General features: G+C 38.8%; 1 protein-coding gene across 1 annotated transcript in view; it reads left to right on the forward strand.

Annotated features, from left to right (window-relative positions):
• Positions 1–10933: 10933 nt before the first annotated feature.
• Positions 10934–13235, forward strand: part of COL3A1 (collagen type III alpha 1 chain) — a 52027-nt gene continuing 49725 nt past the window's right edge. Inside the window, exon 1 of the mRNA XM_071747790.1 lies at positions 10934–11380. Coding sequence (XP_071603891.1) covers positions 11302–11380 — 79 coding nt within the window. The 5' untranslated portion in view covers positions 10934–11301. The remainder of the gene's footprint in view (positions 11381–13235) is intronic.

The raw sequence follows: 13235 nt of genomic DNA on the forward strand, positions 1-13235 counted from the left end.
CACAATAAGTTTGTGATGTTTATATTGTGTTTGATATATTCAGGGGTCTGGTTTATGTGTTACTCAGCTTACTGAAAAGAATACACTGCACTTAAAAATTGCAGAACACACTCTGTTCTCATTTTCTTCTACATCTGACACAATTTCTAACAGTGGCTCCTAAAGTGGTAGGAATAACTCTAAAATGAAAGAATACAATTTCTTTCATCTGCCATTTTTGCCTGTCTCTTCCACAGAAAAAGAAATAGAGCAAGATTCTTGCTTATTTATGATTTATTTCCACTGATCAGTTAATTAAAGACATCTTGGTGTGTCCATAAAGATAATTCCTATCTACTGCAACAGTTGCATAATGAGCATCTTTTCTTTTTGGACTTCTGATTGATTCTGAAAGGAATCTTCAAAATTTCCTTTCAGCTTGAAACTTTTCAGAATATCAGTCCTCAACACCAGTTCCAGAAAGAACCAGATGAAGTGTTTCTGAGAAGGACTTCTCTCTGCCTTTCCTTTTGGAGGAGTTCTTAACTCTGCAAAAAATAGATTAAAACTGGCTTCCTTGTACTCAAAAATAACTAATGCATTAGGTCCAGAAGAATACTTGTCCACATTGTTATATTGATCACGTTAGAAGTTATTCAAGGTCAAATTGTTTGGATTCTCATGGTTTGAATAATTTTTTACTGTTTGCCTAGCAGAAATTACAATCCACACTACTTGTGTACTTTTACAAGTATCACATTAGAAACATCTCACGAATATGAAAGTTTTACTGCTGACAGCTTTGCAGCTTTCCAAAGATACTGTTAAGGTGAAATTTCCTGTCACTGATTTGAAAACAGAGTTTGAATAGTTTTAAAAAGCTCTGCAGAGACACCTCATTCTAACACTGGAAAGCTTTTAAAATAATTAAAAGACCCTCTCCTCCTTCTTCCCCTGCTTGCCTACAGATCTTTGATTTAAATGTATATTGTTTTTTTCACTCACATGACATTTTATTCACAGTTTAACAAAAACTAATACAATCTAAGTCCAGTGTTAAAATTTTGAATGCTATTTCAGTGTGCCCAGGTGGCCAAGAAGGCCAATGGCATCCTGGGCTGGCTCAGGAACAGCGTGGCCAGCAGGTCCAGGGAAGGGATTCTGCCCCTGTGCTCAGCCCTGGGGAGGCCACAGCTTGAGTCCTGTGTCCAGTTCTGGGCCCCTCAGCTCAGGAAGGAGATTGAGGTGCTGGAGCAGGTCCAGAGAAGAGCAAGGAGGCTGGGAAGGGATCCAGCACAAGTCCTGTGAGGAAGGGCTGAGGGAGCTGGGGGTGTTGAGGCTGGAGAAGAGGAGGCTCAGGGGAGACCTCATCACTCTCTCCAACTCCCTGAAAGGAGGTTGGAGCCAGGGGGGGGTTGGGCTCTTTTCCCAGGCAACTCTCAGCAAGACAAGAGGGCACAAGAGGTCTCAAGTTGTGCCAGGGGAGGTTTAGGTTGGACATGAGAAAGAATTTCTTTCTGGAGAGGGTGATCAGCCATTGGAATGGGCTGCCCAGGGAAGGGGTGGATTCTCCATCCCTGGAGATATTTCAAAAGAGCCTGGATGTGGCACTCAGTGCCATGGGCTGGGAACTGCAGCGGGAGTGGATCAAGGGTTGGACTTGATGAGCTCTGAGGTCCCTTCCAACCCAGCCAGTTCTATGATTCTATGATTCTTCTTGTCTTTATTAGAAAGCTGCTTTGAGCTAAAATTTGGAAATCTTCTGACTGCTAAAATGATGGTGCCATAGATTTGCTCTTGGCATACATGCACCTTGTACTGAAGGGCATAGCTAAGCTTGTTCATACTGTTCTTTATCATGAGCTAATGGCAAGTATGATAGAATCATCTTGGGTGCAAAAAACCTTTCACATCATCAAGTCCAATCATTGACCTAGTTCTCCCTCAGCACCACATCTACACAACTTTTGAAATCCCTCCACCCTTGAGCAGCCAGGGCCTGACAACCCTTTGGGTAAAGAAATTTTCCCCAATATCCTCTGACACTTTGCAGAGTCATGTTCCAATCATCCACCACTTTATATGGCTGGATGTCAAATTCTTTGGGGTCTGGGTAGATGCCTCAGAACAGATAAAAATAATGCTGTAACTAGTGCTTTGTTCCTATCACAATTTCATCTGCACTCAAGGGTAGGTACTCTCAGGCTTTACTGTATTTTGTGAGATTTATTTTAAGTGGGATGTAATGACATTCAAAAATTTATGTTAACATCTCAACCCTTCAATTTTTAGGTTATGCAGTGTAGCTGTTATAAATTCTTACCAAACATCTCATGCAGCTTTCACTTTCTTGGCTTATCTTGATGGTTTGTGCCTTTGCAGTTAGTTGTGTCAAGCACAAAGTTGTGTCAGCACCAGCCAGGACTCTGGTGTAGCAGGGAGGGGGTATTTGCTTGGGAGAAAGCAGATGCAGATCTAACTTGGAGAATAGTCAAGACCTATAGCAGTAGAAGTTCATAAACCTTTCAGTGATCTTTCTATGCAGCAGTGGCATAACACACACACTTTCCACCATTTTGCAACAGAAGGTGACCATAAAATAAAACTCCTGTTCTCACAGGAGTGCAGTAACACGTCACAACCTGTTGCAATGTGTGGTTATTTTGCTGCTTCATTTTCAGCTAAGGTTCCAAGGTCCAGCACCCATGCAGCAGGCCTCAGTGGGTCTTTCTAGCCCCCAGGTCCCAGAGCCAGGCACCTTACCCCTTGTCTCTGTGCATGTGAAGGGTGTGTAAGAGACAGCTGCATGGCTGTTTAAAAGACAATCTCTCTTTTCTTCTGTTTTTGCCAGGTGGAGCAAGTAAACATGCTTGTCACTTTTTTTTTTTTTTTTTTTTTTTTTTCCACCCATGATTAATAACCTAAAGGTGCTTGTTTTATGTCATGATGTTCTCCAAAATCCATGTCACACCCAGGCAAATGTGCATGCTGGCACCTGCAAAAGGCTACTATAAAGCTTCTTTGCCTTGAGATCAGCCCAGGCTGAAAAGCAAGAGAGCAGCCACTGATGGAAAGCATCAGGCAAAATCTTTTTGTTTGTTTGTTGTTTCCCTAAGGCAGTGGCCTTGAATCATGAAAATGGCAGGAGCTCTGCTTCCTGAGAAATGCAGGCATAGGGCAAAAAATTCATTGCCATTTCTGTTGAACTTTTCTGTGCCAGTTAGTGAAATCTGCTATTTTGTTGATAGCTTTTGTGTTGCAATGCCTGATTTAGCTCAGGACACAAACAAAAGTACAGCTCTCTGTTGATTGTACTCATGCAACTTTTAAGAGTTGTTAACCATTATGTGAATTAAATTCATCCTCAGAAAGTTGTTCTACACTGTGCCTCTATTTAAAACATGTTTTGTTTTGCTTTGTTTTTTCCTCAGAAGTGTAGAGGGTCTGTATCCAGTGATCTGGACATTGGTAGAAGACTAATAAACCAGCAATATGAAGCTTCAAAAGGATTTGCTGTTTCATTCATAGGTGTCACAACTCTAGTTCCAAAGGTACCAAGAGTTTGATGGCAATGTTATGTTTCAGAAGGTAATGGTATCATTTGTCTGCTGAGGACCTAATTCAAAGTATGTGCTAAACTTTATTAATTATAACTCATCAAATATGTCACTGGATCAGAACTAGCTTTCTGCTCATAGCTTTATTTTGTATTTTTAGAGAACATTCTCTCTTCATGTTGCAGTTTCCCATTTGCTTAACACGAAGGTGACACTTCATAAAGTTCTTGGAGGAGGTATATGTAAAGCCAGTAGTAATTTTGAAATTTCATTGCTCTGCCAAAGGAAGATCTTTCCTCTGATTTCTGAGGTGATACCTTGGGAGCTGAAAAATAACAGCAGGCAGTGATTTTGTTCACAATGGCAAAACATAAAGAGGCACAGTAAGGCAGCTTATGGGAAAGATAGTCCAACAACAACATTGACCTCCTGACCTTTATAAATTAGGAAGTGCAATTCCTAAATCAAAAACAGCACCAGAAGCTCTGGGAATGGAAACAGGCTTAATTCTCTCTTGTGCAAAGGACCCAATATTTCCATAACATCAGGTCAGATTTTCAGTCCTGTGGATGTGTCCACTCCTCTCCTAAATTCCCAACAGCTGGGCCTGGGAACAAGCAGAAGCCAGAGGGGGGATGCAGGGTGGGTGGCTGGGGACTGGCACTCTTTCCATGCCAGTGAAATACAGAGTTCCCAGGAGAGGGGGGATTTGAACACACCTCAGTTTACACTGGGGGGATCTCTGCATTCAAAACCCTCTTCTCCCCTACAGTATCTACTGAGTTGGCTGAACACCATCACTTATTAACCAGCTGTAAACAAGGCACTTCTTCCATCAGGAAAGAATGACCCAGACCAGATCTCTAATCTTAAAATAAATGCTAATCAGATATTGTGGCAGGCACTGAGAGATTCTTTCCACTGCTGCTGCTTTTGATTTTCTGCATGCAAGGTTTCTTTGACAGCGTGGGGCCTGGAGCTTGACTGATACCTGCAAGAGTTTGGTGGAATTTGAAGAGTTCATCTGGGGCTAGGCAGGTGGGGTTACATGTATTTTCATTTAAAGGCATACTCTTAATTTTTTTCTCTCAAAATCAAGACTTTAAGGTTCTTCTGTAGTCACTAATAGTAGTATTGTAGCATTGTTATTCAGTGTATTCATTCATACCAGGCTATTCACCAGTTTGCCATTTGACAAAACAGTTGTTTAATACCATTTAAACAAATATGGATTTAATTAATTGGAGTGGACACTTTTCTGAATTTTCCATTGGTGTAGAAAATGATCCTCTGAGAAGAATGCATTTGTTAAAAAGTTGCCACATTATTACAAGAAAAAAAAATTTCTCATATTTATTTCCACTTTTCCAAGAGAAGCAATTGTTAGGAGCTGGAAAACATCTCTTGCCTTTAGGAAACAAAGAGTAAATGGATCTTAAATTGAGGCATAATAATTTTTTGATTCACAGAACATCCATTTCATTAGCATAAGCGACTCAAATAAAAATAGAAAATAATTTTATTATTACCACTCTCCATGGTACAGAGTTTGCAGGCCTGAAAAAGAATGATTCTGTGATATCTTTATTCTGTTTTCTGAATCATTCTTCCTAACTATTTAACTGGATCAACAGAGTCCACCATGTTTGTTGTTGCTACTTTGGGGTGATCACATGGTATCTTATTAATCAGATTATCTAACAAAACTTTCCCAGACTTTAAAAACTTCTAACTTTTAAACTTTTTTAACTTTTAGACTTTTTTAACTTATTTAAACTTTTCCCAGACTTACCTATCACATCCTGTTCTCAGTGATGTACAGTTGGTATGTTTGAACAAGACCTTCAAGAAGGTTTAGGTATAAAATGAGTTTGGATCAGTAGTGTAACAACATAACTATTTATTATATATATATTTTTTAATGTCTTCTTTATCTGCTGTTATACCTGATGTTATTAGCACAGACTTTGAGGCTCTGAAATACCAGGTGGCAATTTAATGTTCTTTGGACAGGATTCATCTTGAAAGGAAAGGTACTTTAGAAGCTACCTTTGAAAAGCAGACCAGATGAACCCAAACATCTAAACAGAAGTCCTGGGTTGCTGGACAGAGAAATCTGTGAGTGCTCTCACTTCTCAGTGCCAGATGTAAGATGGGCTCTAGGACAATGTACTTGAGAGAAAAGAGTGTGACGAGGTCACAGATTAGAAGAAATCCCACAAAATCTGTGTCAAGAGAATCCCTGCAGGCAGCCTCTCAGGCCACCCACCCACCAGCAGGGCTGGCCCCAACGTGGTACACATCCCCTCCTGCCAGAAAAGCAGCTGGATGATGTTTCTCCATTCTAGGAAATCAGTGGACTTTTTGGGACACATGGAGCACTCACAGTCCAGAAGAGAACGTCACACCTGCCTCACACCATCAGCCAGTGAAAAATGGGCTGACACTACTGAACACTGCTATTTTATTTCTTTTTCAGGCTGGGATTTCATTTTTCGTGGAAGATTCTCATACTGCCACATTCTCTGACCTACTTGCACATCTCCAGTGACTTCATTTAGACTGGCTTTTCCTTCAAAAATTTGGTTTGCCTTGATAATTCCTTTTGTTTCCAATCATGTTAACACCAAAAAGATCAAGAGTTAAAACATTTAATCCTCTTCTTTTGCTTTCTGTTTTTTCTAAAGGATGAATCACACAAGTAAGGATGGCCTTTTGTTATTCTTTAGTAAATTAAAACAAGAATCTTTACTCCCTCATTAGAAAAACAATAAATCAGCGAAGAGAAAAATGTGGAACAATAAGAAAAAAAACTGTTGGCTGTATCTTACAGTTGTTGGTTTTTTTATTTAAAAAAAAAAAAAAAAGCAAAAGTGTTCAAAAACTCTGCTGGATTGCTAACACTGAAGTCTCTAAGACCTGGTACCTTTCCATGCTGAGGAACTGCATGAACCAACAGCTGAAGTACAGCACACTTGAACCTACCTTATATAATAAGGTATATATCTTATATAATAAGAGAACCTACCTTATATGAGAACCTACCTTATATGATACTTCCTTCTCAGAGTGCTCTTCTGATGGTTTAACAAGGTTTTGTTACTTAGAGATTTAGCAAAATGATTTTTCTGTACTGTGCAAAACTAAAGGTAGACACAAATTTACAACCAAGTTTATTCTCTGCAATTTTAATTTATATCCAACAAGCTCAAGTTGTAGAGCACAAAAGTTTTTGCAAGACACTCTCCTGACACAAACTCTTGTAGCTGTTTCATTAAATATTTCCTTAGGTGGATAGAAACTGCAATATATCTCTTAAAAGAGAAGAACTGTTTGTTTGGAGGTTTTTTCAGTTGTACAGTGGAAATCTGAATTAGAGTCAAGAAGAAAGGTTAATTTGCAAAAGGAGCTGAAAAGGAGGAGCATCCTCACAAAGGCCTTGGGCCAGTGTTGTAAATGAACAGATTCCATCCTTGGCCACAAGAGTAGGTGCTTGTCCAGGGCAGAAACCCCACGCCCTGGCCCTCCTTTCTGAGTTCCCCAGCATTCAGTCCACCCAAAGGTCATGACAGCAATTTGGCTTCTGTCCCTCCTGCTGTGAAGAGAAAAGGCTGTGGGTGCTGTCTGCTTCACCCCTGTGCAGTCATCATGTTGGCTCTGCCTTTAGAGCCTTCACAGCTGTGCTGTAACACAGTTAGTTCCCAACATGACTCAGATGAAGGATTTTCTTGAATCTGCCCAGGATTTTTGCAAAAAAGAAAATTTTCCTTGGTGAAAAGCAGTGATACTCTGCGAAGCTGAAAACAGAGCATGTTATGGGCAAGAGGCTGTGTCTCAAAAGCTGATTTCCAAGGGTCTGAGGAAATAATTTCAGTGAATATGGGAAAATGGGACAAGAATGAACTTGGCAACATTAGTTCCTCTAATTGTCCATTCAAACCTCAGTCATAATTTGCATGACTTCAAGCTCCTAAGCAGGAATGGTTAAGGAAGAGCCTGGGTTGTTTTATTTTTGTTTGGTGGCTCTATATTCAGCTTTTCTTGTAGGTCAAATACTTTTAAAACATGGACTTGAAGAGAAAAAAATGTCATAGATGCATCATAGCAGTGTATGTTTGTTCACTAAGTATAATTTGGGCAAAACCAAAGTTAAATGCAGCCTCCCCCCACACCTTTTTTTTTTTTCTTCTAGTAACTGTGTGCCCTGTTTGCAGTTTTATTTCTGTGCAACTATATACTGCTTTTTAAATTCTGAAAGTCTTTACTATCATCAAGATAGACAAAGAATAAAAAAGTCAATATCTTCTTCTCAATAAAGAGGTAATTACACTGACAAAACCTGAAGATTCTCTGTCCAGATTAAGCTCTCTTGAAACACATGTTTGCTGTCAGGCAGTTCTACAGATCAGAACTTTAGGACCTTTTTAAATAACACTTCGATGATTTGCTTAAGAACTGAACTTCTGGGGAGGAGGCCCTGAAGTCACCTGGTAAATATGGAAAAGTTTGCCTCTCAGCTGTCTTTCTGGGGCAGAATGTCACTGACCACAGGACTCCAACAGGGAATTGCAGAATCATCAAGGCTGGAAAAGACCTTCAAGACCATCAAGTCCAGATGTCAGTCCTACATGCAGAGGGAATCCCAAATTGCAGGAGCAGCATGGATACTCCCACCATCCAAGACAGGAGTTGGTCAGTAGTTTTGTTCTGCAAACATTTTTCATGGTATCTGCAGTAAAAAAAAAATGTTCAATAATTTCTACAAGTAATTATTCTATGTCCCCCATGCAAGAATGCTCTGATTCTGAGTGCCTTTTCCCAGTTTAGTCCAGATACTGAGATATTACATCCCTGGGAATGTGAGTGTTAACCAAGAGCTACTTACTAAAAACCCTTAAACTGCCTGGGAAACTTGGGAATCAGACAACTGGGTTTCCAGGGGGTCTGTTTCTATGCAGAAGGTGTGAAACCCAAACCTTTGATCAAAAAGTGTCCAGAGATGCTCAAGGAAAGTTGTGCCTGGTTGAGGGCAGGTAATTAAAAGAAGACAAATGGTGAAGGCCCTGTCAAAACTCATGATGGTAAATTGCAACTGCCTCATGGTTTGACACTAAAATTTTAAAAACAATTCTACAACCACAGCTATGTGAAGGTAGCTCTAATGAGAAATTCCAGTGTAGCAGAGCAATGCCATCTGCTATTTGCTGAACAAAATATACTGCAGAATCCAAGGGAGATAAGCTTCACAAATTATTTGGGGCTTTTAAAGGATGTAATAATTAGTTGACATTGGTTGTGCTTCTATACAGAAACCTTAGGATTCATTTCTGTACAAATTTAAACACAGATTGATATCCCAATGCCTGTGGGAAATATAAGTGTTATGGGTACACCTGGGTTCATGAACTAGCTAGAGACAAGGTGAATAATCCAGAATTGTTCTTAGAATGTAAATATTACTCAAACAATCTGCAAAAATTGGAAGGAAGCATTAGTGAAGGCATTCTCTTTTTTTGAAGGGTGTTTTTTCCTTTTTTATATTAAGGATAAACTTAAGAAATACAGAGAAATGTTTATTATGATCAAAGTGGTGAAAAAAAAATGTAGAATTCAATATGAAATTGGATTTAAGTCAAAGACTGTGACCAAATTTCTTCTTTTGTTGTTTGGCTATTAAAGCATGTACACTTACTATGTAAAATTCATTAAGTTTTGTGTAAATCAAACTGTTACTGTCAGGAGCAAGCAGGCATTAATACAGAAAACAGAGTGGCAATAATAAACTGATCTGCATGCAATTTAGAATTCATTTAGTTTAATTCTCATTCCATAGCTGAGAATGTTCTGGATCCAGTGTTTGGTCTGTTTGTACATTTCTGTCAAAGAGAGCCAAACGAATCAGTCCAGGTATTATCTGGTGGTGTGGCTCTAATTTATGTCCAGAGTATAATGTCAAAAGTAAAAAAAAAAACAAAAAACCCTACAGGGCTGTCCATAATACTTTGAAGTATTTTGGTTTATATTCTAGGACAGCTCAACAGGAAGGAGTTATCTGTTTGTTGACTGGAGCTACTTGAAGTTTACAAACCAAATAACATCACCTGTTAAGTAAAACGTTACTGGCTATGAAAACTCCAAGCTCCATGAGATAGTTCTGTTATCTCAACAGAAATGACATGGAAAAATTGAAGGCTACTTAATTAATGCCCAAAAAAGTGGTGAGTAATTCTTTTGAAATGTATCAGTCCATTCCCACCTTGTGAGTGTATAAAACATAGAAGAGACCCTCAGAGTGGAAGTGGAATCCGATTATTTAAGATCTCTTCATGCTGGCAGTACCTGTCAGATTAATCTCAAAATGTTCTTATTTTGTTATACTTAGAGGAATATTAGACCTTTTTGGGGGATGTCTGTTCCTGACATTATTGAATTACTGTTAGGAGAGATGGTTCCCTCTGTCACTGTGATCTCAGAAACCCCTAAGAACAAATGGATCAGCATTCCTGCAGTTAATGACCTGGTTTAAATTCATCAACTGAGAGTAGCAATTAGTTTGGTCATTATTTTAGCAGAGATGTGCACTGTGACAGCTTTCTGCCCTCACTTTGGCATCTCCCAAACCTCCAGGTAAATCTACATAACCAGCAAACCTGCACTCATAACAAAATCTGCTTAAGCCATCTTATTTGGAAAATCAGTTTGTGTGTTCTGATTCTATTTTCAGTAAAGTTTTGTATAGAATATAGAAAGAAGTAGTCTTAAAAGGGATTAGTAATCTCAAAATTTCTGTTTCTTTTTGGTTTTTCATTTGGTGGCTTTTTGGTTTGGTTTTTTGTTTTGTTTGCTTGGTGGTTTTTGTTTGGTTTTTGGTTTGGTTTGGTTTTTTTTGTCCCTACACCTCCTTGTTTGAGGAGCAAACAGTAAAAAAAAAAAAAAAAAAAAAGGTGGTACTTATTCTGTAAATATTGTATGACAGCATCAAACTGAATTATTTGAAAAGTTTTAGGTTGGAAGATTGGTGCTCCTAATCTGGGATTTTGTCTTTGTCGTAATTTTTTTTTTATGTTTGCTTTCTCCCCAGGTCCCAGAAAATCATGGTGTGAGCCAGAGATGTGTAAAAAAGCACAGGAACAGCAGAAAAGTTGTGATTTTCAGGCCCCCCTCTCATTTACTCTGATGGCTTCTCCACAGAAATTCCCAGGTCTTCTCCTCCACTTCTGGGATTTTTTCACCTTGTGTGGCCAGATCAGGTAATTGTCTTTCATCTTTTCTAGGGAGCACTAAGAATTAAAAACCCTTTTTGGGCTCTACCCTTTGAGTCCTAATGAACATTTTAAAAATGCTTTCCCATAGAGGCTTTACTGCAGAACCTCTTTTTTTACATGGATTTCTCTCACATACAGCACACACTAAGCAGTCGTGTGCTGTCTCAGTGTGCATTTTGTAGGCAGACAAAAGTTCCAGATGTGCTGTGTATCTTGTTTAGTTGACTTTATTCTTCTGTAAAGCCAAGAGAAATATTAATCATTCATTTACTGTTAGGGGATGGGTCTTCTTCTCATGTTTCAGTAAAGGGGGTGGAAAAGTAAAGTAAGCCAATTTTTTTCCTATTTAAGGCCAAAGCTGGGGAATGCTTGTGGCTGAGTTCTGTACATGGCCCGGTGCTGGAAGGGCAGGGAACAACCGATGTTGCTATTTTGAATAGATTTTTCTTCCCCCCCCATTTTTATTTTTGCACAGAGAGTCTCATGTCTAATATTTAGACATGATGAGCTTTGTGCAAAAAGTAACTTTGCTCATTCTTGCCGTGTTTCAACCATCAGTTATTTTGGCACAACAAGACGGTGAGTAATTCAAGCTTCTTATGATTTGATGGTTTTATTTTATTTTTATTTTCACCATAGCTTGTCAGAAATGTATATTCACAAATCTCACCAGAACACTCTTCCTTCACTAATTCAGCAGAGTCAGAGAGTTCATGCTGAAGTCGAAAGCTGCAGGAGTTTGCATTTCCATCCCAAAAGTTTCTCTTTGCTTTGCTTTTTCTGTGGTTGAAAGGACTGTACAGAGCTGACTGCCTTAGATGCATTTGTTCTTGTTCTTACTTGTTTTTCTGTTACAGACACCAGAGAGTTTTTAAACGATTTCTTTTAACTCTTGGAATAACATTTTAACTGCTACCTCTCTGCTGCCTGGAAGTTATTTGTCACAAGCAATAAGTCTTTAATTCCAGCTTTTTCATTCGGAGTCCTTTGTACTTGTGTGTTTTCCACTAGCAGCATGGGGGTCTGTTTAAAAAATCTGCTTGGGGAAAAGAAAAGAGTCTTAAAATTCTAACCAGTTTTGATGAAGCAGTTTTTAAGAGCGATATATGGAAATATGTGAGCTTACAGGATTTTTACTTGGACATAAAGCAGACGGGGGAAATTAATTCCCTCAGCTGAATAGTCTGAATTTTGCATCTGCAGGCTCTTTCAGTCCCTCACAGGACTGATTAGCAGCTGATGGTATCTGAGAGTCCATGCAGTATGTGTGTGCATGTTTGCAGAGAGCAGGAACACCAAAAACCAAATGAACATGGAATTTAGATGGGAAAAAAAAAAAAACTTTGTATACAATAATTCAACTTAGAGTGAAGATAAGTGTGGTATGAGTATTTAACTTAAACAGATGACATTCCACCACTACAGATGACCTTTTTTGGATGTTCTCTGTTCTTGCTTGCCAGGCATTGCAAACCAGACCTTCCTTAAGATTAAACATTTTTTCTTTCTCCTAGATATAAAAGATCTGCTATGTAATTATTCCTGCATCCAGGCAACGAATAACTTCACTAATAACTTGATAAGCAGCAGCCAAACAAACTGTAGTGCAGTAAAGAAAAGCCAAATACCTTTAAAACCACACCCTACCCTAGTCTGTATGATAGCAATCAGGAAAACAATTATTTTAGCTATTTCAGGGCAAATCTCTCTCTCTCTGCCTACCTGGGAAAGGCACCTCTGCTGTGGGGGTGGCTGTGAGTCCCCCAGCAGGCTCCTGGCAGCAAAGCAGCTGGAGCTCAGGGGGCTCCATGCATGAGCTAATCAGGTAACAGCATCTGGAGCAGCAGCCTGCCCAAATGCCAGCACAGGCACAGACTACATCTTGTAAAAGAATCTTAAAAAAAAAACAACAAAAAAACCCCACAAAAAACCTCCCAAAAGCCAAAAAAAACCCCCTAAAAACATCAAAAAAAGTCATATAAAATTATTTTGAGAGAATATCTTAATATACTCTGAACCCATGCTTTTCTGTTTCTGCTTTTCCAATATATAAACTGTTCATTAATCCTTAATGAAAAAACATTATAAATTTGAGAAAATATATGCTGTCAGTTTTCTCCACTTACAGCAGAAAATAATAAATTTATTGCATATATTTAATATGCATTATGTTGGTTTATATATGTATAAAATTTCAGGGGGATAAGGACAAACACACCATCCAATATAAAAAGAAGGAAGATCAATTTATTTCTTCCAATAAATAAATCCTCCCTGAGCACCATGTCTCTTGTTGTATCCCTGGACATTTCTGGGATGCAACATATATTATACTGAAGAAATAGCAAATTTCTTGAAGAACAAGGTACAGACAAAGTGTGAAGGAGTATTCTTGTTTCTCTGCCACATTCCTGTGTCACAGCATAGTAACATT

The sequence above is a fragment of the Heliangelus exortis genome, chromosome 6 (assembly GCF_036169615.1).
Source record: "Heliangelus exortis chromosome 6, bHelExo1.hap1, whole genome shotgun sequence".
Taxonomy (NCBI): domain Eukaryota; kingdom Metazoa; phylum Chordata; class Aves; order Apodiformes; family Trochilidae; genus Heliangelus; species Heliangelus exortis.